The sequence below is a fragment of the Gopherus evgoodei genome, unplaced genomic scaffold (genome assembly GCF_007399415.2).
Source record: "Gopherus evgoodei ecotype Sinaloan lineage unplaced genomic scaffold, rGopEvg1_v1.p scaffold_66_arrow_ctg1, whole genome shotgun sequence".
Classification (NCBI taxonomy): Eukaryota; Metazoa; Chordata; order Testudines; family Testudinidae; genus Gopherus; species Gopherus evgoodei.
Window position 1 is genome coordinate 278,427 of NW_022060087.1, and position 27,997 is coordinate 306,423.

Sequence of the window (27,997 nt, forward strand, 5' to 3'; positions counted from 1 at the left end):
TTAGTGGCTGCTCCGGCGCCCTCCCCGCCCCCGCCCCTGTCCCAGCCCCGCCGCCTCCCCTCCCCCCACCATGGAGGACCCGTCCCGGCTGCTGGCGGCGGCGCACGGTGCGGGGGTCTCCCTGCCTGGGGGGATCCCGCCGCCTCCCTCCGCCGGAGACCCGGCCGCCGCCCCCCCACCGCCGCCCCCGCATCGGCTCCAGCCGGGGCCGCCGCCCCCCGGCCACCAGGATACTGGGGACATCCTGCAGCAGATCATGGCCATCACCGACCAGAGCCTGGACGAGGCGCAAGCCAGGTACCGCAGGGGACGGGGCGTGCGGCCCTTCGGGCAGGAGATCCGGGTCCGAGAAGCGCCTGCAGGGAGGCTTCATGAGTGGGCGGCTCGCGCCGCGGCCAGGCGCAGGGTCGGGGGGGTCTGACTAGGGGACCTGGGCCCTGGAAGCTGGATAGAGTCTCTGAAGCTCGAGGCTCTGGGGGCGGAAGGGTCTCGAGTCCTGGGGCTTTTCGGCATCAGGGCCTGGGCTGTGTAGGTCAGTCCCTAGGAGCTGGGTACCAGGATATGGACAGAGTCTCCAAATCCTGGAGTCTTTGGGAACCAGAGCCTGGTTCCAGGGGATGGCAGTGTATGGCACTAAAGTGTAGAGTGGGGTAGTGCCTGGCATCTGCTTTAGGTGTGGTGCCTGGATACTAACTTCCCTGCCTGTTTCCATCTCCCGTATTGCTTGTGAATTTGTACGCTGGGCAAGGCCTGAGGCAGCCTGATTTAGTTTCACAGAGGAACTTCGCTTAAAACGGTAGAGTGAGTTTTATGGGTACCTGGTAATGTCTTAGGAGCAAACCCTCAGTATAGGGTTACAGTTTATTTAAGGGACTTTAGTGCTGGTAAAAGGTGTCTGCCAGACAGTCCTGGAGACTGAAGTTCCGTATACATCTTCAGGGCAGGTAACAGTTCAGGCAGCAATAAAGCAAACTTTCCTCAGGCACTGTTTAGTTCGTGTGTCTCATCCCTCCCCTGGAGAGACCCCCACCTCATGGATGACAGCAGTCCATTTTTTATTGACCTCTCGTTCTTCGGCTGCTGCTGAGACTGCTTTTGGGGCACGGAAAGTTCGATGGCGGAGGTTTTTATGGTATAGACACTTATCTGCTAGGAATAGAGCTGAGACCCATGAGTTCATTTTGCACAGGTTACTTAATGAAGTCACTTAATGGCAATGTCTTTGACTCACTAGCTGTAATGGCACAAATGACCTGGAGATGAACAGTTCTACGTTACTGAGTTCCTGAGAACATGGAGAATTTGAGGCTGTGGATCTAAATTTTGGATTTCTTACTTGCCAGTTCTGCTCAGGGGAATTTTTTAACTAGACTTTATTTTCCCATCCTAGTAAGAATAAGAGCGTGGAGACTTTCAGTATGGGAGATGAACAGTTGATTTGTATATTGACTGAGAGGATCTTGTACCTTTGTCTCATTGATAACAGACTGTGAACTGTTTAACGCTGCTTAGAATTATTTTTTAAAAGCTAGCCTTTCTTATTAATGAATTGTCCTTTCACTATTGCAGATAGGGGTTCACATCATAGCTCCAGTCACAAGTGAAAATGATTTTTTTTCTGTCTGTTGCACAACTACTGTATAATTTGGCCTAGGAGTAGACTAAATGCAAGGTTATGATTGCAGCTCAGGACTGAAGTGCCCTGGCAGAGAGGTGTGTGTTTGAGATAGGGAGGGGCACGTGCACACAGGAACTGAATGGCAGATGTATTACATTTCAGATCTAAGGTGCTTTGGCAGAGCTATGTGTGAGCAGTTTTCACAGCACCTGGCAGCACTCTGTCTGTATCACCCCTCACTTGGGTGAGAGCTAACTGTATTTGTGTTTAAAGAGAGAAGCCTACCTGAGGAGTACATTCTCTTCTGTGCATATTGTATGCTCTTGTGATTCTTGAGGGGATGTAAATAATAAAATGAATAACATAACCTGATGTAAAAATATCAGCATAATTCAAGATCTTATAGTTTCTTTTCTCTACCCTAGAGGTATCTGTGCCCCTGATTGGCTTTCTGTAATTATATGTTTTGCTTACTTGGTATGTACGGGTTGTAGAAAGTATATAGACTAGAGGAAGTAGTTTGGAAAGTGGAGGATAGATAGTAAAACAGATCTGGCTTATAAAATTAGCAAATGAATACTCATGTATCAGATTCCAGACAGTGATTTGTGACTTTGGTTAGCAGTCTGGCTGACTTTCTATTATAAATTACCTAAACCAAGGTTTATTTACTCTGAGAAGTTTCTTTGGCCTGACATTTAAGCCTTGTCTATGCTAGGTAAACTACCTGTTGGTGTCAGCTGCTGAACTGGTGCTGAAAATGGTTTAACTTGTAACTGTAGACACTGGCAAGTCATGGTCTGTACTGTTTCAGAAACTGTAGAGCAGGTTTTAACTACACCTTTGGAAACCATGTGAAAGTGATTTATGCAAGTATGCAGAACTACTGAAAATAAACCCCAGGCCCATAAACATGTTTGGTATGATCCGAAGATAAGTTCTAACCAAATAGTTATTGATTTAAAAAAAGAGAATGTTGATGGGGCTTCCTAGGAGAGAGTTTGTGGTAAAATTAGAGTTTTCTAGACTGTATTTACTGAGGAAAGATATTGTTCTACCTTATAGTTTTTCAAACAATATTCTGGACTAGTTTGAGTCAGAGGGACTCTTCAGAGGTGCTCTTCTGTGTTCCTCTTACGCCAGAACAATGCATGTTGAAATGAAAAAAAATACTGAAGAGGATGCTGCTACTATTTCAAGCTCCTTAACATATTTTCCATTACTGGTGGTAGTATGAGGCATCCCCTAATATACTCTCTCTTTTTACCAGTCACTGCAACACAAAATTAAAGCTGTTTATAGTTACTTCATACTAAGTGCATGCACAGATTAATGTGTATGTCACACAAGGCACTGCAGTTCTGTTTGATTTTTCAAAACTCATCTACAAGAGAGCTGAAAAAGTTGAATGCTTAGGAAGTTCCTTTGTTTTGCCTATAAACAATAATTTAATTATGGGGTCATAGTGCTTTTTGTGTAGGCTAAATTGTTTTAGCTATTTTCAGTGTTTTTAGAAAACAGAAATCTCTAGAAAAAAATGTTGTTAGATATTTTAGGCACAAAGTTTTTGAAAGCTCAAACTTTTATAAGAAGTGCCCTTGGCATGTGAGATGATTGTGCATGCACAACACAGGTTCTTGCATTATAGACAATAATGGGTCCATCTGTGCAGTCTACTTGCAGATGGAGAATCTTGGTAAGAAGGCCTATATGTCATTGTAAAGAAAGTGAAGCAACCCTCCTCAAATCTAGTGCAACCAGTAGCACAGATGCTTCAGGGATGTTAGGCAGAGTGTCCTGGAATACCTATCTATCTGCAAGATGGCTTGGCCGTGATTTAGCTCCAGCTGTTTTATTTGCTAGAGTTTAATTTTACTCTGTATTTAAAAAAAAACTGCATATTGAACTGTACTGGGTTTCAAATCCTCATAACTTCACTGGGGCCTCTTGAGTTTCAGAACTTTTATTATTTATATTCTAAATTTTAGACTGCAAGCTAAAAACTGAAGAGAAGCTGTTTTTATTTAAAATAATCTGCCAAAAATTACATAAGTAACCTGCTTAATATCAATGTTAATCAACTTTATCATTCTACAAAAGAGAAAATATTGGCCTTATTAGCTATGTAATGATTTCTGGGGAGCCTGTTTCTGAGAATTATAACACATCTAGCTTATTTAGTGTGAAAACCAGCTTTTTTCGCTCTATTTTTATGAGAGCCGAGTTTTAAGGTCTGGAATTGATGGTTTGTCATCAAGCAAGGACAATAGAATCCACTTGGCTTTCTTTTCAGCTGCCTTTGTTCTCAGGCTGCTTGTCTGTGGGTAGATATTGATCTGCTTAGATATCTGATAATATGCATTATGCCTGTCTTGGTTCCATGTATTGAAGTAAACTAGTCAGTGGACTTCAACTTGTGTTGTTTTGCTCAATTCTTGTATTGTATTTGAATATTTATGGGAGGCTTACAGCTACCTGTTGTAAATCTTATTGATGGGGGATTGTAAGGAAATCGAGTACCCTTTTAAGCCCTTACCCATAGCCTGAGTACTGCTATGTAAGGAATATCAGGATGATCTGTATTTAATAAAGAAAACTTCTGAAAAGGGGTTACTCCTAGCTCTGAATGTACTTTAATTTTTAAATTATTTAATTACAAAAGGGGTTGTCATCACAGGAGGTGGTGGTAGAGGGAATTTTTAAAGGCACAAATGGCAGGTACCGAACTCCCAACTTCCAGTGGAAGTCAGGTGCCTAATTGCCATTTGTGCCTTTAAAAATCTCCCCCAGAGAAATGTAATAATTTTTTAGTATCCTCTTCCAGAGAGAGATTCTAACAAACTTCGTGAGGATGATTCACAGTTTGCAATTGCAGCTACATGTCTGGCTGTAATTGAGAATATGGTAGGTATCACTTTTTGGGGTGAGAGATACAGCAATGGCATCAGCTCTGGTATCTCTTCAGTGAAGTAGTATGGTTTATAAGATTTTTTAAATAGCTTAAGTATTCAGCTGTGTATGAAGATCCCTCAGCAAATGTCTGGGGGGAAAATATGAAGGTACCAGAGCCTGTGAGAACACTAGGCCAAGCTTATTTTTAAGACTTCTGAATGACACTGAAATAAAATGTAATGCCTTCTGTTACTAGAGGAGAGACCAACTGAGATTGTAATGGAAAGAGCTTTACCATTGATAGGGAGAAAAGCAGATATTACTTGCTATGGATGGGAAAAAAGGGCAAAGGAATTAATTTCAGCATTCTTGTATATTTTGGTATTAGGGAAACTGTATTTTTACTGATGCAGAGTGTATCTCATCAGGGTGTTTGAGAACTCCTTTTGTAGTTTCTATCTCAAACTTCTTATGATATATAGGGGTACAAAGAGTGTGTGCACAGGTAAAAATAGAGGATTACAAAGTTCTTTCATATTTTTTCACTCTTTATAGTAATCATTTGAAAGTGTGAAACTTGCTAACATAAATGTTGACATACACAAGATTGGTTCCAAATGTAGTAAAACATTGTGAAAATAGTTAACTTTTGCAGGATACCATGACTGTTGTTGTTTAAGTAGTAGTTTTAAATGGGGGGTGGGGTGGAGTTTTGGATACCACACTTCCACTCCGTTTCTTATCAATTTTTGTGGATTTATATTCATACGTTCTGCTTTCTAAAATGTTCCCTTTGTTTTCGAATGACCCACACAGACTGGGAAAACTGACTATGTAGAGGAAACAATGAATGTTTATGTGGGTTCTGTCAAACAGGAATACAATTATTTGTTTCTCCTCTCTGTCAATTACAAGTAATGTAGTGGCTGCTTTGAGTAGTAGATTATAAACTTTTTTGACAGAAGTGTTTTTTTTAAGTTGACTTTGTCCTCTTAAACTTTGTTTTAGAGAATGCTGCTAATAGTTATTTACATAGAGATTTGCATAAATCAATTTCCATTGCATACAAAAAAAGAATACTTTCCCATTTAAAAGAATACCCTACCAACAAAAAACTGTACTAACAAGACATTTGCGTGTCATCTCCCTGATTACTTAGTTTGTATTTTATATCTGTCTATCCTACCCTTCATCTATTTTGTCATATTCAATTGTAAGCTATTTGAGGCAGCTACTGCATCTACAGTGCCTGTTGGGCATTACTGAACTACAAAATAAGAAATATTTCTGGAGTGATAACTTAGATTTATTTAGAGGGTACATTGAAATAAAGTGGACATTGTTTACTCATGGCTAGTGATGTAATTTAATGTACTCTCTCTTTCCACAAACAAGTGTAACATACTTATTAATCTTTTTCCCCTTCCCATAATTTCTGTTTGAAAAAACAGGGAAAAAAGTATGCGGTGGTATCTGTCTCAAACACTGGAAGCATCAAGTGGCTTCTGTCAAAGCAGAATGTACTTTAGGTTATTTGGAAAAGTAGGTGGACATTCTAGTGGGGCTTGAGTGCCCCTCCAGCTACAGCTGTGTCAGAATTTCTATTGTAAATCCCTTTCTTTGATAGAATTACATGGGTGCATCAAGGTGAGGTGTAGCTCATAATATGCACATGCTGCTTTTAATATATTCACAACAAACATAACCGCCCCAAAGAAGCAGTTAATGTGTGCTATGATTTCATACTAAGGATACAGTCAGACACTCTGTATGGTATTCCACATTATGAATGTATAATTAGTTATGTATGATGTGGCTTCTGGCACTAGGTCCTCCTGCTTGCACAGAGGTGTCCCTTAGACAACCAGGCTGCTCTTGATCAATTAAGGCCTACCCCTCCTTAAAAAGTATCTCTGCCTTTCATCCCTTTTGCCCAGAGATCCCAACAATCCTCTGGGTGCAATTTCTTCCGTTTCTGTTCTAGGGGAAGAACAGTCTCCTTTTGTTTGGAGACTGATACTTGTTTTGAGTTTGATTAAACTAAAAGGAACAATATTTGATTTGATCAATGGTAATTAAGTTCTGTTTTGTTTTTAAGGTTCAGAATCTGTATAATGTAAAAATGTGGATCTTTTTCATATTTTAGATGGACTGCTTTGTTAGAGCAATTGGAAGAATGCTAATTCAGAAAGCAGCCATTTGTTGACTACATCATATAAAATATACTTTTGGCAGAGTTTAACTTCTGTTTTGCTTCTGCCAACTATAAGCAATCGAGTATTTCAAGGCTATAAATTATTCTGGTAGAGAGTTTCTGGTGACGACCTTGAGTGAACTGTGTGACTAGAACTTCAAAATGTACATTAATCTTATGCTCTGGTTTGCTCATTTTTATAAATACATGGAATCTATTTTTTATAAACCTTGGCACTCCTGCCTCTTTCCCCTTCCACTCAGCATTCATCTTCTCTTTCTCTCCTTTTCAGAAAACATGCCTTGAATTGCCACAGAATGAAACCAGCTCTTTTCAGCGTGCTGTGTGAGATCAAGGAAAAAACAGGTGTGGTTTTGGAATTTTTCAATGATTTTTGGAAAGTTGGGTAGCAGAAATGAACATCTCCTGGGTCAAGTGCAATTGAAATAGGTCTTTCCTGAGTGAATGATTTTTACAGCTTAAGGTTTTAATGGTGATTTCCTGGCCCATTGTGCTTCTGTAGGTTGAGATTAGTTGTAGCTTGCTTCCTACAATGTAGGCTGTGCCATGATTTGAAGGAAATATTACTGCTCATTGCTTTTTGATATGAAAAACAAAATAAAATGTAAACATTACAATTATAATCTCTGAGTAGACATGTGTAGACACAAAGGGGTGACAACCAGAATGTCTTTAATAGAATGCCCAAATCACGCTATTTCTTGAAAGAAGATGGTCCCAAAACTGTGGAGGGACTAGGGGATTAACACTGGAAAACGAACTAGACCACAGAAACGAGAGGCTGTGAGGAGAAGCAGCAGATAAATGGGGAAAGAAGACAAAAGCAGCAGGAAACTGAGTTGACAGGTGGATTATGTGACTTATTTTCTTTGTGAGCAGGAATGGGGTGGTTAGGAGTGAGTGGATTTTGATTTTCGCCACCCAGTGTATCAGTTGTTCATCATCTATAAACTCCCAGGTAGTGATGTCGGGATGTTTTATTGTGCTTTGTTGTGTAAACTTTTGAGCTTACTGAATTTGGATGCTATATTAAAGGATAATTACTTATAGAACCTGTTTAATTGTAGAAAATGTATTCTTTATGATATAAGTTGCTTAACATTAATATCCTAATACTGCCCTTGGTACTGAACTTATACTGAAAAAATAACTTGTAATTATCTTGTATATCAATTTTATATCATATTTCCAAACTTAAGGCCATCTAGTTTTATCTTCAATGATGTCCTTAGCATCAAAGACAGTATGTGATACTAAATGAAATGCAACACACTCTCACTTTTGTGTTAAGAGAATGTTATAGTTGACATATTTTGAGTTCTCATGGCAGCAGTTTTCTTTTGTTGTTAAGAAAATTTTAAAGGAATAGAAATTTGTGAACTGTTATGCTATAGTCTCTTATGTCTGTTTATCCTATGTGGTTTTTTTCCTTTGAGCAGGAGCTAATCTTAGGACAGCTAAAAGGAGACTAATCCAAGCACTACAGCACACTTTTTTTTTATTTGTTTTTCCATGTTGGGATTTGCTTACTCTGTGTTATAACCTGGAAGTTTAACTTCTATTTGACTTAAACATATTTGTAACATGAGACTCCAGTACCTTGGCTACGCTGGATTTGTTTTGGTCTCATAGGTTTTTGAATGTCTGATGGCCTGTCTGTTCCTTATTTAAATTATGGAGAGCAGATGTTATGGCTTCAAGCAAATAAAAGCCTGGACATACTGTAGCATAAGGTTTAGGCTTTCTTTGTGACCCAGGCGCACAGGCTTCCTTTCTAGCTCTGAATCAGTTTAAAACATGTTTGGCCCCCCAAACCTCTCTCCCACATTCCCTTTGTTAGTGTGCCAGTGTCACTCACAATAGCTCAGGATAAGCCATGTGCCCCTCCATTGAGCAGCCAGCCGGAAAATGTAAAGAAATTTTGGCCAGAAAGTGCTTTTAAAAAAATACTTGTAAAAGTAACTATTCTTCTTTGCCAGTTAAAATTGATTTATCCAAATCTAGCCTTCTCTCAAACTACTGTTTGAACTCTGGATTATATGATTTTTTTTATATTTTTCTTTTTTGGATTAAATAATTCAGTCACTGTAGTTTGTAGAATGACATTTTTATTTCTATACTTCACCAGGAAAAATATACTGAAATAGATATTTCACTTTCAAGTATGTCCTAGATACACATACTCCGCACACATTTATTGAAGGTACATCTAACCCAAGCAATGTATGAGGGGGCAGACAGTGCTCCCTCAAGGAGCACAACCCAGTGCTACACTGAAGTCCATACTAACCTCCTTCACAATAACACCCACTTAGTTCTTTTGAGAACTGGCAAAGTACTATTCTGTCTTTAGAATATTTTAAAAACCTGTTGTAAATAAATCTGTCTAGCAGACTCTTTTCTTGGTGTTCAGCTGCCATGGACATCAGATAATTGACTCCAGAAAGCTATGCTTGTCCAAATATAAAAGCTGTTCATAGCTTTAATGTCCAGGTGTGTACATCAATGGAAATAAAAGCAAATATTATCCTTGAGGATTTCCTTTTTCTGACTGATTGCAACAAACACCTGAGTTATGTTGGGTTTCAAGCTCTTTAGGGCAGGGCTACTGTCTCCTTATGTGTTTGTACAGTGCCTAGCAAAATGGGCCTCTGATCTTGATTGAGACTTCTGGGCATGACTGCTGTACAAAGAATCAATAAGTATTTTGTTTAGCAATTTATAACATACCATTTTTTCCCCCTCCCACTGACTGCAATACCCTGTCCTTCCTCTAACATGCTGGTTGTTCAAATAGGTTAATGCAATTTGTATTTTTTCATTCTGTTAGAACTTGGGAAGTGCTGTGGGGCTCAACTGGTGTTTTCCCTTTGTCGCTGGGTTTGTTGAAATTCCTACATTGTCGTCTTGTTCCTTAGCACTCAGAATCATACTTGTCTTCCTTCTGAATTAGTTTTCTTCTTCTGTGGTGGAGAATCTACAAGACCTTCAGATATTGACTTTTAAGAAAGTTCTGTCCTGTCACAACACTTGAGACCAGAAGAGGAAAAGTGGGCTCTCCAGGGTGGAGGTGGGGGTTGAGGGCTGTTGTTCTTAGCAGAGGGTCATTGGCTGTGGAATTTGCTTCCTCTTGTGGCTAGTGATAGCTTGGATTTGATAGCCTTCAGGGTGCAATGGGAGGCCCATTTGTTAAATGATGCGATTATGAGGGTTTCTCTCTTGGTAGCAGTAAGGGATGGTTGGAAGTGATGTGTGTGGAGATTATTTAAGAAAAAAAATTGTATGGCTTCCAAATGCCACTGCAATAGGCACCAAGCCTTAAAATAAATAAAATGTGTACATTTTCTACATGCAGCTTAGTGCTGATTAGTTAGTCCCAGTTCCTGCTGAGAGCCAATTAATTATTCTGCAGTTCTATTTTAAAAAATAACTGTTAAAAGGAAATCTTCTTACTCCATAGATTCCCTCATGTCTCATCAGAATTGTTTATTAAATTCCAGTCAGTCAACACCTGTACAACCCTCTGAGTCCCAGTGCCTTGCGCTTTGTGTAGTTATTTTACACCTGTACAAAGTGGGCCAGTGAGACCGGCATTTTCAAATTCACCCTATCCCTCTTCTTCTAATGCCTTGAAATTCAGAGGGGTTAACATTCAAGGTTCTGTTTTTGTGTGCCGTACAGCCAATAGATGTATTTACCCCTAGCTTTTCTGCTCTGTTGCCACGTGGAAGAAAATCTGGAGAGGAAAACAAGCCTAAACAAATTGCATATCATTTTTATTTTGGCATCAGTGATCTCATACAGTTCATTACAGAACTGCAGATCTTTAATTAATGATATGTAAATATATTGTAATGATTGCATTTGCATATTGAGTGAAGTTTCAGTACCTTAGGTTGTGATGTATTTTAATTAAGGATTAATTAGAAATGATGGGAATTTCATTTGGCTTGGTATAATTATTTTACATTTTGATGAATATCTAGTGGGTGTTGTGTTGGGGAATGTATAATACTGTATTAGTGTATATGACAGCACCAGTTTAAAGGGCTTTATGATCCTGAAGGGTGTTAAAAGCATTCATAAATATGATGAATGGATAGTGATAGATTTGGGCATACTACTAAGCCTGGACAAGTCTGAGTCATGCTTAAAACATTGAATATGTGATAGGTAACTACATAAGCAGAATGGCAGAACATTTACTTAGAATTGTCTCTCTACTGGACAGATAAAAAAAAACAAAATGAATAAATGTCTTAATTTATATTTGGTCCCAAGTTTGTACCAAAAACTAAAGTAGGAACCCATCAATTATATATTTTCTTTTTCTTTTATTCACTCATCCTCTGGTACTGTACATGGTAATAACCTTTGAAAATACAGTACAACTGCTAGAAAAAACCCAATTACTCCCACTTTTGTTCAATAAAGTCTTGACACACAACCCCATAATATTAATGTTGTTTATTGTACATCTTAGTGTTTTAAAATGCAGTACACACTAGTGCAGCTGCAACTTAAACATGTTGATCTTTTTGTCCAGTTTGATATGTTGATCACTTATTAAGGTATTGATACAGTGATGAACAAATTGATCTAATTAGCATTGTGGTCCAGTGGGCTACCAAAAGGCTAAACATTTCTAGCCCACCTCTAAACTTAAGTGACCGAACCAATCCACACAGTAACATATGGGGAAGATGATGTGGGATACCCATGTTAGTTTAGAAGTTTATGATCACATTAGTGATCTTTCTTCTTTCTTCTTTCTTCTTCTTTCTTTCTTGTGCAGCTCAAGCTAAACTTTTCGCTTTTGATTTTTTCTATATCAGAGAAAATAGTGCATCATCAATTGTCATTGCTTTTAATTAATCATTGTTTAATGCCAATGAAAGTCTTTTTTTTAGGGGGCTTTAAAGGTTCATTTGTGCTACAAATGTCCCTGATTTTTGTGGGTAGGGAGCAGAGGAAGGAGCATAGTGATTGGTGGTTTTTTGTTTGTTGTTGTTGTTGTTGTTTTTTTATGTTTCCACTTTACTTCTGTCAGGTCCTGAAGCTGATGTTGTCTTGAGGAGACAGATTGTGTTGTAGGCAGACAGATGGGTGTGGCAAATTAGCCTGAATTTGAAAAAAATCAAAAGTATGAGGAGATTCACCTGTTTCTTAACAGACTTTAAAATCCTGGCATTGTTCTTGTGTCTTGTCGTAGGCTTGAATTTGTTTAAAGAATCCATAGCTTCTCACTTTTCTACTGCTCCAAACACTTTCTTTTTTGGTAGAAGGCAGACCAGTACTAAATCCAGATGGTTTCAACTGAAATGACTTACAGACAGCTTGTGGTATTTAAATACCCTTCCACAAGCTGGTTTTAATACCACCCTGTACAGTGGCTGTGCTAGTTATGGTTTTGTTCATCCAGTCATCCTCTTCCATGATTACTGGCTGTAGAGGATTGTTACATAAATGAATACAGCTTTTGTTCTCACTGATTTGAACAGTCTGCTACATGTTTCAAATTCTTGGTTATGAATTCTTCAAATAGATAGTTTTGAATGAATCAAGCATTTTTTATTAATACCAAAAGTAACTCAAATGTTAAACTAGTTGAAGAGGGATGTTGAAAGTATTAGGCCTAAAAATTGACCACCTATAACAGCTGCCCCAGTGAAGTCCTGACTTTGGGGAGTTTAATTTTAATGGCTTTATTTAACTATTAAAATATCTGATCTTTGGGGCAATTATATGTATAATTTAAGTGAATTTCAGATAAACCAGGAGGAGTTTAAAATATATGTTGTGTAGTAGGTTTAAAAAAAAAGAGAGCTCAGTTGTAATGCCTAGGTTTAATCATCTTGACAGAGTTCCATTAAATAAACATTTGACTTACTGGTATAGAAGTGTAGCCTACAAAATGTTAATTTTATTTAACTCCTCTCTAGTTACTTGTGACTGACTCAAATCAGCCAACTAAATTCTTCCCTTGAGACTTTATAAGCATTTCATACATGCATTTCAAGAGTTGGCTTGAGATGAGCCTATGTGTAATTGATAACTAATATCTAATTACCATAATTAAACAAGTGACAGAAAATTGAGCTGGGAGCTTGACTCTAGCACTGAGGCAGATTCTGATATGCAGCATAGTACATATGGAAAAGGGTTTGGCAGAATTGTTTTCTAATAGCAAATGAGACCCAAATATATCTGCTCCTGTTAATTGTATTCGTATGTACCAATCAAAATACTTTAGTGTGAATTTTAGCCAAGATTAGTTGGCAAATGAACTCTGGCTCACTTGTCCCTGTGGTTGCAGTTCCAATGGCCAACCCATGGTTCAGAACTATTTGAAAATATAGAACTAGCAGTTAAAAGAACAACGATTTTTTTCCCTCTTGTTTCCATATTACAAAAATATCCAGTAATGGTGCTGTTAGAGGAACACTTTTGTGTATAGTCTGCAGTAAAAAATATGCTTTCATTTGTTTTACTTTCTGGTAAGAATTTGAATGGCTGCTGATTAAAAAATATGCAACATTTTCCCTTCCTTACCCTCCTTTTAGCAGAATTTCCCACTCATGTTTTAATGGAGAGCATCTTTTCAGTTTGCTTTTCACTTTCTTTTTTCTGTGGACCTGGTTTTGTTCCATTTTCCGTGCCTGAATCTTGGAACGAGAGGCCATTTACACCAAGGATGGTGAATTGTAGAAGTCAGAGGAACAGACTTACTAGGTTGAAAGTGAGAGAGTAAAACAAAGTTGAGGACCATGGAACTGCTAACTATGGGTGGCAAGGCTGTGTTTGCTACATAAATGGTGTTTCACTATGCACATATATGTATTTTAAACCCATTTAAAAGTGGAAAAAACTCCTTGCTCATTCTCTGGAGTTAATGCAGTCTGTGTTGCCCAAGATTTTGTGTCTGAAACTCTTCAATAAATACGGTACACTGTTTTAAGATTGAATGTAGTAGGGGAAGTATTGTATCTAGAGGAAATGGTGTAATCCATATCAGTCTGTTACACATACTCTGTTGCTTTCTTGCAAAGAATATGCAAAAATTAAGAACTGTTTTCTGTAGGTGATCTGAAAGGAATTCAGGACGACTTCCTGCTGTTGGAAGATGGTTGGTTTTTTTTTTCTTTTCATAGAATCAGAGATGATTAGGGTTGGAAGAGACCTCAGGAGGTTATCTAGTCCAACCCCCTGCTCAAAGCAGGACCAACCCCAAGTAAATCATCCCAGCCAAGGCTTTGTCAAGCCAGACCTTAAAAACCTATAAGGATGGAGATTCTACCACCTCCCTAGGTAAACCATTCCAGTGCTTCACCACTCTTCTAGTGGAATAGTTTTCCTAATATCCAACCCAGACCTCCCGTACTGCTATTTGAGACCATTACTCCTTGTTCTGTCTTCTGCCACCACTGAGAACAGCCTAGCTCCATCCTCTTTAGAACCCCCTTCAGGTAGTTGAAGTCTGCTATCAAATCCCCCCTCACTTTTCTCTTCTGCAGACTAAAATAAGTCCAGTTACCTCAGCCTATTCTCATGAGTCATGAAAATAGTTATAATAATAATTTTTGTTGCCCTCTGCTGGACTCTCTCCAATTTGTCCACATCCATTCTGTAGTAGGGGGCCCAAAACAGGATGCAGTACTCCAGACATGGCCTCACCAGTGCCAAACAGAGGAGAATAATCACTTCCCTCAATCTGCTGGCAGTGCTCCTACTAATGCAGCCCAGTATTCCATTAGCCGCCTTGGCAACAAGGGCACACTGATTCATATCCAGCTTCTCATCCACTGTAATCCCCCGGTCCTTTTCTGCAGAACTGCCGCCTAAACCAGTCAGTCCCTCCCCAGCCTGTAGCGGTGCATGGTATTCTTCCGTCCTAAGTGCAGGACTCTGCACTTCTCCTTGTTGAACCTCATTAGATTTCTTTTGGCCCAATCCTCCAATTTGTCTAGGTCACTCTGGACCCTATCCCTACCTTCCAGCATATCTACCTCTTCCCCCCATCTTAGTGTCATCCACAAACTTGCTGAGAGTGCAATCCATCCCATCATCCAGATCATTAATGAAGATGTTGAACAAAACTGACCCCAGTACCGACCCTTGGGGCGCTCCACTTGATACCGGCTGCCAACTAGATATTGAGTCGTTGATCACTGCCCATTAAGCCAACAATCTAGCCAGCTTTCTATCCACTTTATAGTCCATTCATCCAATCCATACTACTTTAACTTGCTGGCAAGATTACTGTGGGAGAATGTATCAAAAGCTTTACTAAAGTCAAGATATGTCATGTCCACTGCTTTCCCCATATCCACAGAGCCAGTTATCTCATCATAGAAGGCAATCAGGTGGTCAGGCATGACTTACCTTTGGTAAATCCATGTTGACTGTTCCTGATCACCTTCCTCAACCCAAGTGCTTCAAAATGGATTCCTTAAGGACCTGGTCCATGATTTTTCCAGGGACTGAGGTGAGGCTGACTGGTCTGTAGTTCCCTGAATTCTCCTTCCCTTTTTTAAAGATGGGCACTATATTTGCCTTTTTCCAATTGTCTACTACCTCCCCTGATCACCATGAGTTTTCTAAGCTAATCGCCAATGGCTCTGCAATGATATCAGCCAACTCCCACAGCACTCTCAGATGCATTGTATCTGACCTCTTGGTTTTGTGCATGTTCAGCTTTTCTAAATAGTCCTTAACCTATTCTTTCACCACTGAGGGCTGCTCGCCTCCTCCACATACTATGCTGCCCAGTGCAGCAGTCTGGGAATTGACCTTGTCTGTGAAGATCAAGGCAAAAAAAGCACTGAGTACTTCAGCTTTTTCCAACTTTTGCTGGAGTTATGTAACTTTTTTAAAGTTAAGCAACTGAGGTTTAGTTGACATCAAAGAACTATTTTTGATTAAAGCCAATGCTGTTATGTGGAGCAAGGCTTATGGAGCAAGGTTTTAAGGTTTTATGTTGACACCCTGGTCCTATGTGCGTGCCCTTGCTCTACTTATTTTTGCTGGCAGAGGTAGAAAGAATGGGTTCAGGGAGGTGCACTCTGGAGAAGTTTGACTACATTGGCAGTTTATAGTAAGATTGTATATTGTCTGTCTTTTCACTGTCTGCATGGCTTGTAGTTTCTATATGGTTTGTAAAATATTGTGAGACTCAACAAAAGTTAAAGGTTAATTTTTATTGTAGTATGTGTGTTTTCAGTATTGTGAATGTTGGCTTTTGAATTTCTAATTGTAAGGTAACCTTGATTTTTATTTATATTGTATTTTGTAAACTGTGTATACTAAGTGTCCATGTACTTGTTAATCTGGATCCTGGTCTTGCCTACAGTGAAAGATGGTCCCTTTACCCAATTGCTTCATAATTATGGCATCTCCTTCATCTTGAATCTTTGTATTAAAAAAATGTGTCCTTGGTGTGTGAATATTATAGGATATCAAATCTGTGCAACCTTCAGTCATTTAACAATTGTCTAGCACCTACTGTTCTCTTGAGACTAAAAATTGTAATTAACAAGCAAAGAATAGAATTTGAATTAGAAAGAATTGAAAAGTGATTGCATATGTATATTGCTCAATTGGGTTAGCTGTTCTGCAAGCGCTTATTTAGAATTGAGATTGCCCTCAATCAGCGGTTGAGACAAAACATAGTTGGGAGAAGGAAATCATTAGTAGCATTTTTTAAAATAAACATGTTTAAACAATCTACATATGTAGAAACATGTAAGTTCATAAACAGCTCTAAAACTTGGCTGTCTTGCAGTTAGTAGAGACTTATGAACAATTCAGACTTAAGTATAGGACTGTTTTGGTGGTTTTAGACTATTCACAAAGTAATACCTCTAGGTCTGATTTCTAATGAAAATTCAGAGGTGTCAGACTTGGTGACATAAAACAGACTAGGCAAAATTCATCCCTGTTGTACTGACTTTCATAGAAGTTTGTACTTTTGTGTCATTCTTTTCAGTTACATGTATAGGAATAAAGCAATTGCCATGGTGGATCAGACCCAATCCAATATCTTGTCTCCAACAGTAGCCAGTACCATATGCTTCTGAGGATGGTGAAACCCTGCAGGGGCAAATGGGGGGTTATTTGTTCCATGAAGTTCTCAACCTAACCTCTAATGATTAGAGATTAGCCGAAGACCTGAAGCATGAGGTTTTAAGTCCCCTCCAACATTGTTTTAATGTTAATTACTATAACTTTGTACATTTATATGTATAACAAGAATATACCATCTTTCTTTGAATTTTGATAAATTCTTGGTCTTAGCAGCATCTTGTGAATTTAGAATTTGTCATCTTTCAGCTTCATTAACTGTCCCCTTTTTCCTTGTACATGAAGACATGACTATTAAAATCTGTGAAGAGAATATAAATTGCCAGAGTTAAAGCTGACTTTTTTCCTACTTCAGAAATAACCTGTTGATCCCTGTTTATATTTATCTAGTGTTAAGTATTCGCGGTATTCAGGAGGAAGATCCCCCCGATGCTCAACTAATGAGACTAGATAACATGTTGCTGGCAGAGGGTGTTTCCGGGCCCGAGAAAAGAGGAAGAGGAGGACCTACGACTGTAGCAGCAACATCAGGTGGCTGTCCAAATGACAATAGCATTGAACACTCTGACTACAGGGCCAAGCTGTCACAGATCCGACAGATATACCACTCTGAGCTAGAGAAATATGAACAGGTGATCTTTCTGCATGGAAGAGTTTTTATCCTCTCAATTAAAAAAAAATAACCATTTTTCCTTTGCTGTTGGTTGTAAGTGCAGAACAGGGAGTATAATCTATTCATATGAATGCAAGGATGGCAAATTCAATTAAAAATCTTTCAGCTTACTATGTTAGACTAAAATGAAAGGACTTTTGACATTCGTTAATTTACCTAGTCTGATGTCTAAGCTAACTGAAAGATTATACTTGTTGCAATACTTTTAAGAGCAAATGGAGGAGTAAAGCTAAACATGAATTAAAATATTCTGGATTTATTCACTTATTGGGGAAATTAAACTGAACTTTAGGGGTACTTTATTGTGTTTTTGTTTAATTTATTTTCAGGCGTGCAGTGAGTTCACCACCCATGTTATGAATCTTCTCAGAGAACAGAGTAGAACAAGGCCAATTTCGCCAAAAGAAATTGAGCGCATGGTGAACATAATCCATGGCAAATTCAGCACTATCCAGATGCAGCTGAAACAGAGCACATGTGAGGCAGTGATGATCTTGCGCTCACGATTTCTTGATGCAAGGTAATAAACAAGCACAGCCCAATGGCAACAGCTATTGGCTCTGACCACATTTTCTGAAGTGTTTATGTTGCTTGATGCCAGTAATTATAAGAGTTACAATGCCTGCATTTACAACCTAGAACTAGTATAAATATCTTTAAATACACACCACATGTTGTGGGTTACGAAGTATGCTTAATTATCATTAATATTACAATCTTTAGTAGCTATTAAGTCTGTCTTGCATATTTGCTGAAACAATATAGAGTAGATTTCAGAGGAGTTGAGACAAATCCCTGTGATATGTTCTTTAATTTTTTTTTTAAGCAAGAATATCTATTATGTATTTTTAGGCGTAAACGGCGTAACTTCAGCAAACAGGCAACAGAAGTACTGAATGAATATTTTTATTCCCACCTGAGTAATCCTTACCCCAGTGAAGAAGCCAAAGAAGAGCTAGCAAAGAAGGGTGGCATCACAGTCTCGCAGGTAAACAGTGTTTTATTTGAAATTGCTCTCATTGTAAAGATGCTTTTTTATTTTAATAATGTGGTTTTTTTTTGGTAAAATATCAATGCATGTCTGTCACTAGGAGACTTGCAGTTAAACTCTCATGGCTCATTGTTACCACTATTATGGTGAAAGATGCTTTTATGCATCCTAGATTTTGTTAGAAGCTGTATGGCAAATTTTTCCCTCTAACCTTAGTTTAAAATTACCTTTGGTGGCAGTCACAGTAACTACTAGGAGATAATGATAGTTTGGTCAAGTACTGACAAGGATGTTTTTCTAGGTCTCCAACTGGTTTGGTAACAAGAGAATCCGGTACAAAAAAAATATGGGGAAGTTCCAGGAAGAGGCTAACATTTATGCAGCAAAAACAGCAGTGGATGCAACAAATGTGGTGGCCCAGGGTAACCAGGCAAACTCTCCATCAACACCAAATTCTGGTAAGTAAGAACCCCAGTAGGGAAAAGCGGCCTCTAAAAAGGGTATTTCTTGTGTTCCTGCTTTGAGAAGCCTCTCTAGTCCAGAGCCAGAGGCTTCTCATTCTTGTTGCAAATGGCCCTCCTAATCTCTCTAACACAGTGTCAGAGCACCACAGAGGATGAGAGACTGTATGTGTGTGTACTGATACTTCTGACTAATCATATGGACATGTTAAAAGATACAATTGAAACTTGTTAATTCTCACCTTCCTAATCTGTCCCACATAATTTGTGCATCCCTGACCACATCTATCTGTCTCAGAAAAAATTAGTAGCGAGTTTTATAGGGAAGCCTCATATTATACTCCTGAGGCCATTATGCACCAAAAAATTAAATTCTGCACACAGTATTTTAAAATTCTGCAAATTTTATTTGTTAAATAAATGTGGAAGCTAAAGCATGGCATTGGGTAGCACAGGCCACTGGCTGCACAGAGGTGGGAGAGCACTGTGCACCGCACCCTACCCCAGGGACACAGACTCAGCAGTGAGGTTGCACCCAACCCTGACACAGAGCAAGGACTGGGCCTGCCCCAGAAACACCCCAGGGCCCTACTCCTCCATGCCAGGTGCACCAGGTGCGGGAAGGCAGGATCCAGGTGTGGGTTGAGAGGGTTCTGTGTGGGACACTGGATGTGAGCAGCTCAATGGGGGATCTGGGTGTTTGGGGGGGATCTGGATGCACAGGAGCTTGTTGTGGGAGAGTTCTGGGTGAAATGGTGATGGGACTTTGCAGGGGGGTTCAGGTGAAGGTGGATGGGGCTAAGGGGGGGGCGATCTGGGTGTGGGGGGCGGGGCCAGAGCTCAGCAGGGGGGGTCTGAGTGTGGAGAGCTTAGTGGGGGGGTCCAGATGCTGGGGGAGTGGGGCTCAGTGGGGTGGGGATCCAGGTGCAGCTGGTTGGGGCTTGGTAGGGTGGGGATCTGGGTGCGGGTGGCTCATGTGGGGTGGTTCACAGGCAGGGGGAGTGGGGCTCAGAGGGAGTGTCTGGATATGAGGGGCTCTGGATGCACAGGGGTTGGGCGGATGTGGGAGCAGCTCCCTGTAAAGTAATCCCTCTGTCACGGAGTCCCTGGGTGATGCTCTGGAACTGCGCCCTACAAAGCCAGTCAAGACTCTGGTGAAGTCTCCTGTCTGTGAGCAGACTGTCTCCAGGGCAAGAAGCTCACACGGGTTCACCTTCCTGGGTCTGACCTTGGAGCATTCAGCATCCTCTGCCCCTTCATGCACTTCCCACAGCGAGTCTGCCCTTGTGGGGTCCTGGGGAAGCCAGAGGGTCCTGCACCCCCACTTCGCAGTCAGACATGACTCTTAGCCAGCCAGTAAAACAGAGGTTTATTAGATGACAGGAACACGCTCTAAAACAGAGCTTGTAGGTACAGAGAACAGGACACCTTAGCAAGGTCCATTCTGGGAGGCAGTGAGCCAGACACCCACGTCTGCACTTCACTCCTCGTCCCCAGTTAGCTCCAAACTGACTTCCCCTCCAGCCCCATCTCCTCTGGGCTTTGTCCCTTTTCCGGGCCAGGAGGTCACCTGATTCCTTTGTTCTCCAACACCTTTAGCTATCACCTTGCAGGGGGGAAGGCCCATGGCCATTAGTTGCCAGGAGACAGTGTGTCGGCCATTTATGCACACTGGCCTTTATCCCACCACCTAGAGACTTAAGAAATGCATAGGGGAAACTGAGGCACCCCTACAATATTTAGAGGAAACATTAAGAACAGTCCCACTTCGTCATACCCTCCCCCTGCAGCTGAGGAGCGATGGGTGCAGGAAGTGTGGTGGTGGGGGAGAGTTTGCAGAGCTTCCTACAGCTGGGGGAGAAATCTGGGGGTGGGTCTGATGTGGCCCTGAATGCCATGCAGGGGGAGTACTTCCTCTTCCCTTCCCAGCCCAGCCAGGACTAGCAGTTGAGCCCAGCACAGAGTAGGAGCCACCAGCCGAGTCTTTCCCAGTCCTGCCCCTTGCCCAACAGTGAATTACCTCTCTGCTGGCTGCCCTGGGCACCTGAAACATACTGCTGGGAAGGGTCACATGACCGTTCTTGTGGCTTCCCTTTGCTTCCCCATCAGAAAGCATTTTTCTGTGGGGGACATTAATTCTGCGCATGTGCAGTGGTGCAGAATCCCCCAGGAGTAATATTACCAACAGATATTAACCAAGAACTAAGTATTTATTACTTACTTCAGAAGGCTTACTAAGATATTACAGTACAAAATATTTCATAAATCAAATCTAAGTTAAATGTGTGAGATGGGGATCCGTTATCCTTGGATATTCTGTTTGCTTACTTGAGTAATTTCAGTAAACCAGTGAGACTTCCCATCAGCAGTGCACATTAGTTTGGCTTTACTGACGATTGTCAAAGGAAAAACCTGAAGAAGTGTTTTACATCAGGGAGTTACCACCATCTTTTAGACAGTGACTAGAGGAGTGGAAAAACTAGATCCATTTTGTAATGTTACAGGTTTAATTTGGTGGTTTAAAAATAAACCTCTTTACATGGAAATATGCCCTTTGTAGGGCTGTCATGCTATCATGTGACTTGAGAGGTTTGTTTTATGGAGGGTTATATCCAGAGCCTAATATGTAATGAAAGAGGTGCCAGGGCTCAAGTAAAAATTATTTTTACATTCATAACTGATGCGGCAAGGCCATAAGTGCTAGAGCTATGAATTACCAAGCCTTAAGATGCTAGGGCTCAGCCCTGGCACAAATTAAACACTGATTATATCTCATAGACCCAGGTGTGTGTCTCATTCTTCCCATCAATGTGTTATACCTTTGGGACCAGATCCTTGGCATGCTCTTTTTTTTTTCTTCTTCTATTGGAAGCTGCCCACAGGGAATTCCCAGGGGACATGAAGCCATGGGGGAGGGGACATGGTGGCTTGCATGCCAGCAATCCCTCGCTAGCAGAATGTTTCTTAGGGGAATGCTGCTGTTGGCATGGCTGCTCTGCTTTGGGGATGAGTGCAGAAAGCATTTGAGGATCAGTCTTAGAAACATGCATAAAACCATCTTTCTACCTCTTACATCCACACTTGGGTCTTGCACGCTGCTTAGCCAGACCCAAGGATTGGCCTTTTAATCTCTGTTCATGTTAATTGGAGTTTTGTTTTGAACACCTATTAACTTAATTACTTAATTTGAGTTCTAGGTTATAGACTAGGGGCCAGATTGTGAAAGGTATTTAGGTAACTAAAGATGCAGATAAGTGGCCTATTGGGATTTTCACAAGGATCCTGATGCTGAACTCCCATTGATTTCAGTGGCAAGTTTGGTACCTGGATGCGTCTGAAAATCCTGCCAGGCACCTGTCTACATCTTTCGATGCCTAAGTACCTCTGAAAATTAAGTGCAGCCTATGTTTTAGTAATCGCTGTATCATGCCTTCTTTATAATGGTGTATCCTTAATACTTACCAAACAGGAGTGTGTGTATCATGGACCCAGATGGCTTGTCTTTTGCCAATAAAGACAGTACTTGTATCAGTTTGTTTCTCTTATTTAACCTTTAGTCACTTTCTGAAGGCGTATACTTGCCCTGGGTATCTTTTGGCAGTGTGTGAAAGTTGCCTTTTTTGTATGTATCTATTTTTTTTGTAGTTTTTCTTCAAACTTGAGAACATAATATTTCTCTTTTTGAAGAAAGAGCCAAACCGTTCTCTGCATTTGGCTAAATTTTATTCTTGCTTTTTTCAGGTTCCTCTGGCTCTTTTAAGATGACAAATTCTGGAGATTCTTTTATAAACTTGCAGTCACTGACTTCTTATCAGAGCTCCCCAGTGGGAGCCAATGTGCAGTCACAGGTAGGCGTGTGGGAGAACTGGCACACAGCTTCGTCAACAAGGCAAATGTCTCATTTGGTACTGTTCTTTCCTGGACCCAATGGATGGAAATAAATTCAAATTTGTAAAATTAAATAACTGGTTTTGCACATTCAGTATTCATACTTTAATAAAGATAGAGTAATGATTCCCACCCCCCACTTCCTAGCTCTCCTGTATTGGAACAGTGCTCTATTGGTTAGATTTCAAGGAATGATTATAGCTGAACAAAGCTGGGTTTTTTAATGTGGAATTTGGAGGTTGCGGGGAACCCTTCAAGGACCTATTTTTCTTGAACTTTGGCTTTATAAATTCTAAACTTGAGGCCTAAATTGTTCTAACAGTGATCCCATATATCATAGAATCACATATTAGAGTTGGAAGAGACCTCAGGAGGTCATCTGGTCCAACCCCTGCTCAAAGCAGGACCAATACCAATTAAAGCATCCCATGCCGGACCTTAAAAACGTCTAAGGATGGAGATTCCACCACCTCCCTAGGTAACCCATTCCAGTGCTTCATCACTCTTCTAGTGAAATAGTTTTTCCTAATATCCAACCTTGATCTCCCACACTGCAATTTGAGACCATTACTCCTTGTTCTGTCATCTGCCACCACTGAGAACAGCTTAGCTCCATCTTCTTTGGAACCTCCCCCTTCAGGTAGTTGAAGGCTGCTATCAAATCCCCCCTCAATTTTCTGCAGACTAAAATAAGTCCAGTTCCCTCAGCCTCTCCTCTTAAGTCATCTGCCCCAGACTCCTAATAATTTTTGTTGCCCTCTGCTGGACTCTCTCCGATGTGTCCACATCCTTTCTGTAGTGGGGGGGCCCAAAACTGGATGCAGTACTCCAGACATGGTCTCACCAGTGCCAAATAGAGGAGAATAATCACTTCCCTCAATCTGCTGGTAATGCTCCTACTAATGCAGCCCAATATTCCATTAGCCTTCTTGACAACAAGGGCACACTGTTGATTCGTATCCAGCTTCTCGTCCACTGTAATCCCAAGGTCCTTTGCTGCAGAACTGCTGCTTAGCCAGTCGGTCCCCAGCCTGTAGTGGTGCATGGGATTCTTCCGTCCTAAGTGCAGGACTCTGCACTTGTCCTTGTTGAACCTCATCAGATTTCTTTTGGCCCAATGCTCCAAGTTGTATAGGTCACTCTGGACCTTATCCTTACCCTCCAGCATATTTACATCTCCCCCCATTTTAGTATCATCCGCAAACTTGCTGAGGGAGCAATCCATCCCATCATCCAGATCATTAGTGAAGATGTTGAACTAAACTGACCCCAGTACCGACCCTTGGGGCGCTCCACTTGATACCGGCTGCCAACGAGATATAGAGCCATTGATCACTGCTCGTTGAGCCCGACAATCTAGCCAGCTTTCTATCCACCTTGTAGTCCATTCATCCAATCCATACTTTAACTTGCTGGCAACAACACTGTGGGGGACCCTATCAAAAGCTTTGCATCTTAATTTACATTGTAAATATCAACATTTTATCATTTTAAAGTGAGTCTTGCTTCATACTTTTAAGGAAAGTTTGACCTGTTAACAATATTTTAATATTTAAGCTTTTTAATTTTTAATTTAAATGAGCTACTCGGATAATCCAACTGATAATATGAGCAGCAGTCAGGAAGTCTACCTTAAACCTCCATAGGTTTAGACTTTTCATTTAATTTTGTTAAGAAATATTTTTGCCTTAATAAAAAAAAACACAAAAACCTGTTATCCCCACCTTTGTAGAGAGAAGAGAACCATGAAGGCAATTCCCTTCATACAAGAAAACCACTTGAGAGGTGCAAGTTAAAACTATTTGGCCCTCTACATCTTTCCTTATCACATGCTCTAGGCATCAGAATGCTGTGTTACAACCACACTGCTTCATTTCTTATCAGATCATGTCCCTTGTTAATCCCATTCCATATGTGCTCTTGTTACAGATGGATTCCTTACATCATGTCATACACCAGACAGGAAGATATGACACCATTGTGGGGAATCCTTTGTATACGACGCAGCGCATTGATGTAAGGAGCTTGACTTCACTTCCAGTAGATAAGTGAATTTTTAGCGTGAATTAGAGAATGCATTTCTTATGTTACACACGCATCCTGTGTCTTAACATAGTTGTAAATTACTGTTCGTTTATAAAAAGGTGATTTCCAGAACCTAGTGGTGTTCTGCTATTCCTGCTCTATCCCCAGACACTAAGGGCTTAGCTACATTTGCAAGTTAAAGTGCATTTAAAGCAGCCCCGGGCGCACTAGCTCACTACTCATCCACACTGGCAAGGCATGTAGAGCGCTCTAACTCCGTGGCTACAATGCTGCTGGTACTCCACCTTGGCAAGCGGAATCATAGAATCATAGATTATTAGGGTTGGAAGGGACCTCAAGAGATCATCTAGTCCAACCCCCTGCTCAAAGCAGGACCAATCTCCAAATGGCCTCCTTAAGGATTGAACTCACAACCCTGGGTTTAGTAGGCCAATGCTCAAAGCACTGAGCTATCCCTCCCAAATAACATTTTGCTGTGCCCCCGCTGGAGCACCACGGTGCCAGTGTGGATGAGTGTTGCATTATTGTGCTCTGATCAGCCTCCGGAAACATCCCGTAATCCCTTTAAGTCAAGTGGCCACTCTTGCCATTGTTTTGAACTTGCTGTAAGAATGCGGATATGCTGTTTGAAAGCTCCGTTTCTGACAGCTGGCTGCTTATCTGTTCCAAGACAAAACAACCATTAGTGTGTGTGTGTGTGTGAGAGAGAGAGTGTGGGGGGGGGCAGTGGGGAGCGGGAGGTCTGCTGGCTGAATTTACAAGACAGCATGCTGACATGCTCTCAGCCTCCCACAAACCCACTCTTCCCCCCCCACATACACACAACACACTCCCTGTCACACTGCACCCCAAGCCCCCCATTTGAAAAGCACGTTGCAGTCACTTGCATGCTGGGATAGCTGCCCATAATGCAGCGCTCCCAATGCCACTGCAAGTGCTGCAAACTTGGCCACGCCAGTGCGCAAGCAGCTGTCAGTGTGGACGGATTGCAGCACTTTCCCTACTGCGCTCTCCGGAGATGGGTTTAACTCACAGCATTGTATATCTACAAGTGTAGCCATGCCCAAAATGATTGCCTGTGTAGCTAAGGGGCTAGCTAGCCTCTTTGAGTTACTTCAGTGGAAAGGCTCTTGTCTCAGAGGTCTGCAAAGGGTGGGGCATGCCCCCCTATGGGAGTGTAGAGAGATGTCTGGGTGGGGTGTGGTAGGGCCTGGCCAGTCTCCATGGGGGCAGGAAGGAAGTGCCATCCAGCTCTTCCCTGGTCCTGTACTCAGCTGCATCCCTGACCCCCAGTGCTGTGCCTGGCTCTGTCCCCAACCTCAGTGTGGCTCCAATCCTGGGCCCGTACCAGCCTATGGCTCTGTTCCTGGCCTGGGGATGAGGCTGGGGGCAGAGCTAGGGATGGACCCATACCTGGCCGCAGGCCCAGACGCCGGCCTCTGCCTCTACCTCTGTCTCTTCCACCACCCCACCCCCAATCTTGCTCCCAGCGCTGGGGGGTGTGTGTGTGAGAGAGAGAGACACACTCAAAAGTTTGGGGACCGCTGGTCTAAGCTTTAAAAAATACCCAGTGGGCTATAAATAGGCTGACCAGATGTCCCATTTTTAAAGGGACAGTCCTGTTTTTGGGACTTATATAGGCATCTATTACCCCTCATCCCCTGTTGCGTTTTTTCACAGTTGCTGTGTGGTCACCCTAGCTATAAAGGAAATAGCATGCTGATACCCCACTCAGCCTAGCACTAGCATTTTGCTTGGCTTATGAGAAATTCCTGTCTGAAACACACTTCTTTACAAGCACAACAAACTTCATATCAGTTTCAGGTTAGCTAATGACCTATAAATGTTATAGATCCTCCTGTTTTTGTTTTAAATTATGCTTTGAATGTTCTTTACTGGGGTGGGTGAAGGGGCCTGATGTGGCAAAGAGGTTAATGGACCCATCTTTCATTTATAGAGATGCAGTTAAAATCTAGGCATAGGTCACCAGTGAGATTTTGGTGTCATGTCCTAGTCTCAGATTCATGCATATTACAGTCTGTATCTGGAATAGAAGAGCAGCTGGTGTGATGCAAGTGATTGAGGTACACTTGCACAGAAGAGGTATATGTAGGAGGAGCTTTTGTAGCACGTTTGCCCTGAGCCCTGTTCTAATTTTTTAATTCCTCACTTTCATAAGCACAAAACTGTTCTATTGAAATGTGGAAATAAGATAACTAAAATGCTTTATCTTTTGGATGCAAGTAACATCTTAAGGATTTAATGACAATCGATTTATTCCCCTGTTCAGGCTAATGGCAGCTGGCAGGATGCTACCACCCCTTCATCAATTACTTCACCTGCTGGAGACCCTGGAAGTGTTAATTCGGATGCATCTAATTAAGTTTTTAGGACCTATTGATGAGAGGAAAGAGGTCATTAGTGTAACTTGTCAATGTTGCTCTCTTGCCAATACTATTGTTTATACAACTTGACACACAGCTAATTACCTCAGAAAAACCCTGGAACCAATAGAAGATTGTGATCACAGTGATACCTCTCTACCTCTCAGCATGACACAGTTGAGTTCTTTTTACTTCTGCCCATTGGGATGTGAAATTGTTTTAAAAGAACTTGCTTCATTTTCCTAACCAAATTCATTTTTTAAATATTAAATTTATGGTAAGAATCTGAAAGTATCTCTTTTAAGACTTGGCATTTGTCTCAGATTTTCCAGTTAAAGTTGACTTATTTTAATTTCCATAAGATTTTTTTACTATGAAATTTCTGTTCTAGTTGATAGTTATTAACAATTAAACCCCCTGTATTGTAATTGTACGCGTTCTCTGTACTGTAATTTTGTATAGGAAGACAAGCTTTTCTTTTCTTTACTTAAATTCATTCTGAACTAATTAACCAGAACAGAACATTGCTTTACCAAAACTTTTCATTGGACTTTGCTATTGAATAGGAACTTCCATCTTTCGTGTCATTTCATGTAGTTCTAATTTAATGTCTAGTGTAAACTCAGACTTCCCTGTGAATAGATTTTGTGCATTTATGAAAATGTTAATACAAAGTCCTCATTTTCAGTTGAAATTTTATCAAAGATAATAAACTTCCAAAGCCTTTTTCCTTCCTGCCTTTTCATGAG

General features: G+C 40.9%; 1 protein-coding gene across 1 annotated transcript; it reads left to right on the top strand.

The window, feature by feature from the left end:
- The first annotated feature begins 55 nt into the window (after window positions 1-55).
- Window positions 56-27,978, top strand: PBX4 (PBX homeobox 4). Its single transcript, XM_030547670.1, has 9 exons — window positions 56-297; window positions 6,997-7,070; window positions 17,196-17,437; window positions 17,808-17,998; window positions 18,331-18,466; window positions 18,771-18,927; window positions 22,672-22,778; window positions 24,748-24,834; window positions 27,155-27,978. Exons 1-9 carry the CDS (start codon window positions 71-73, stop codon window positions 27,245-27,247), a joined length of 1,314 nt encoding a protein of 437 aa, XP_030403530.1. The 5' UTR covers window positions 56-70; the 3' UTR covers window positions 27,248-27,978.
- The last annotated feature ends 19 nt before the right edge of the window (window positions 27,979-27,997 follow it).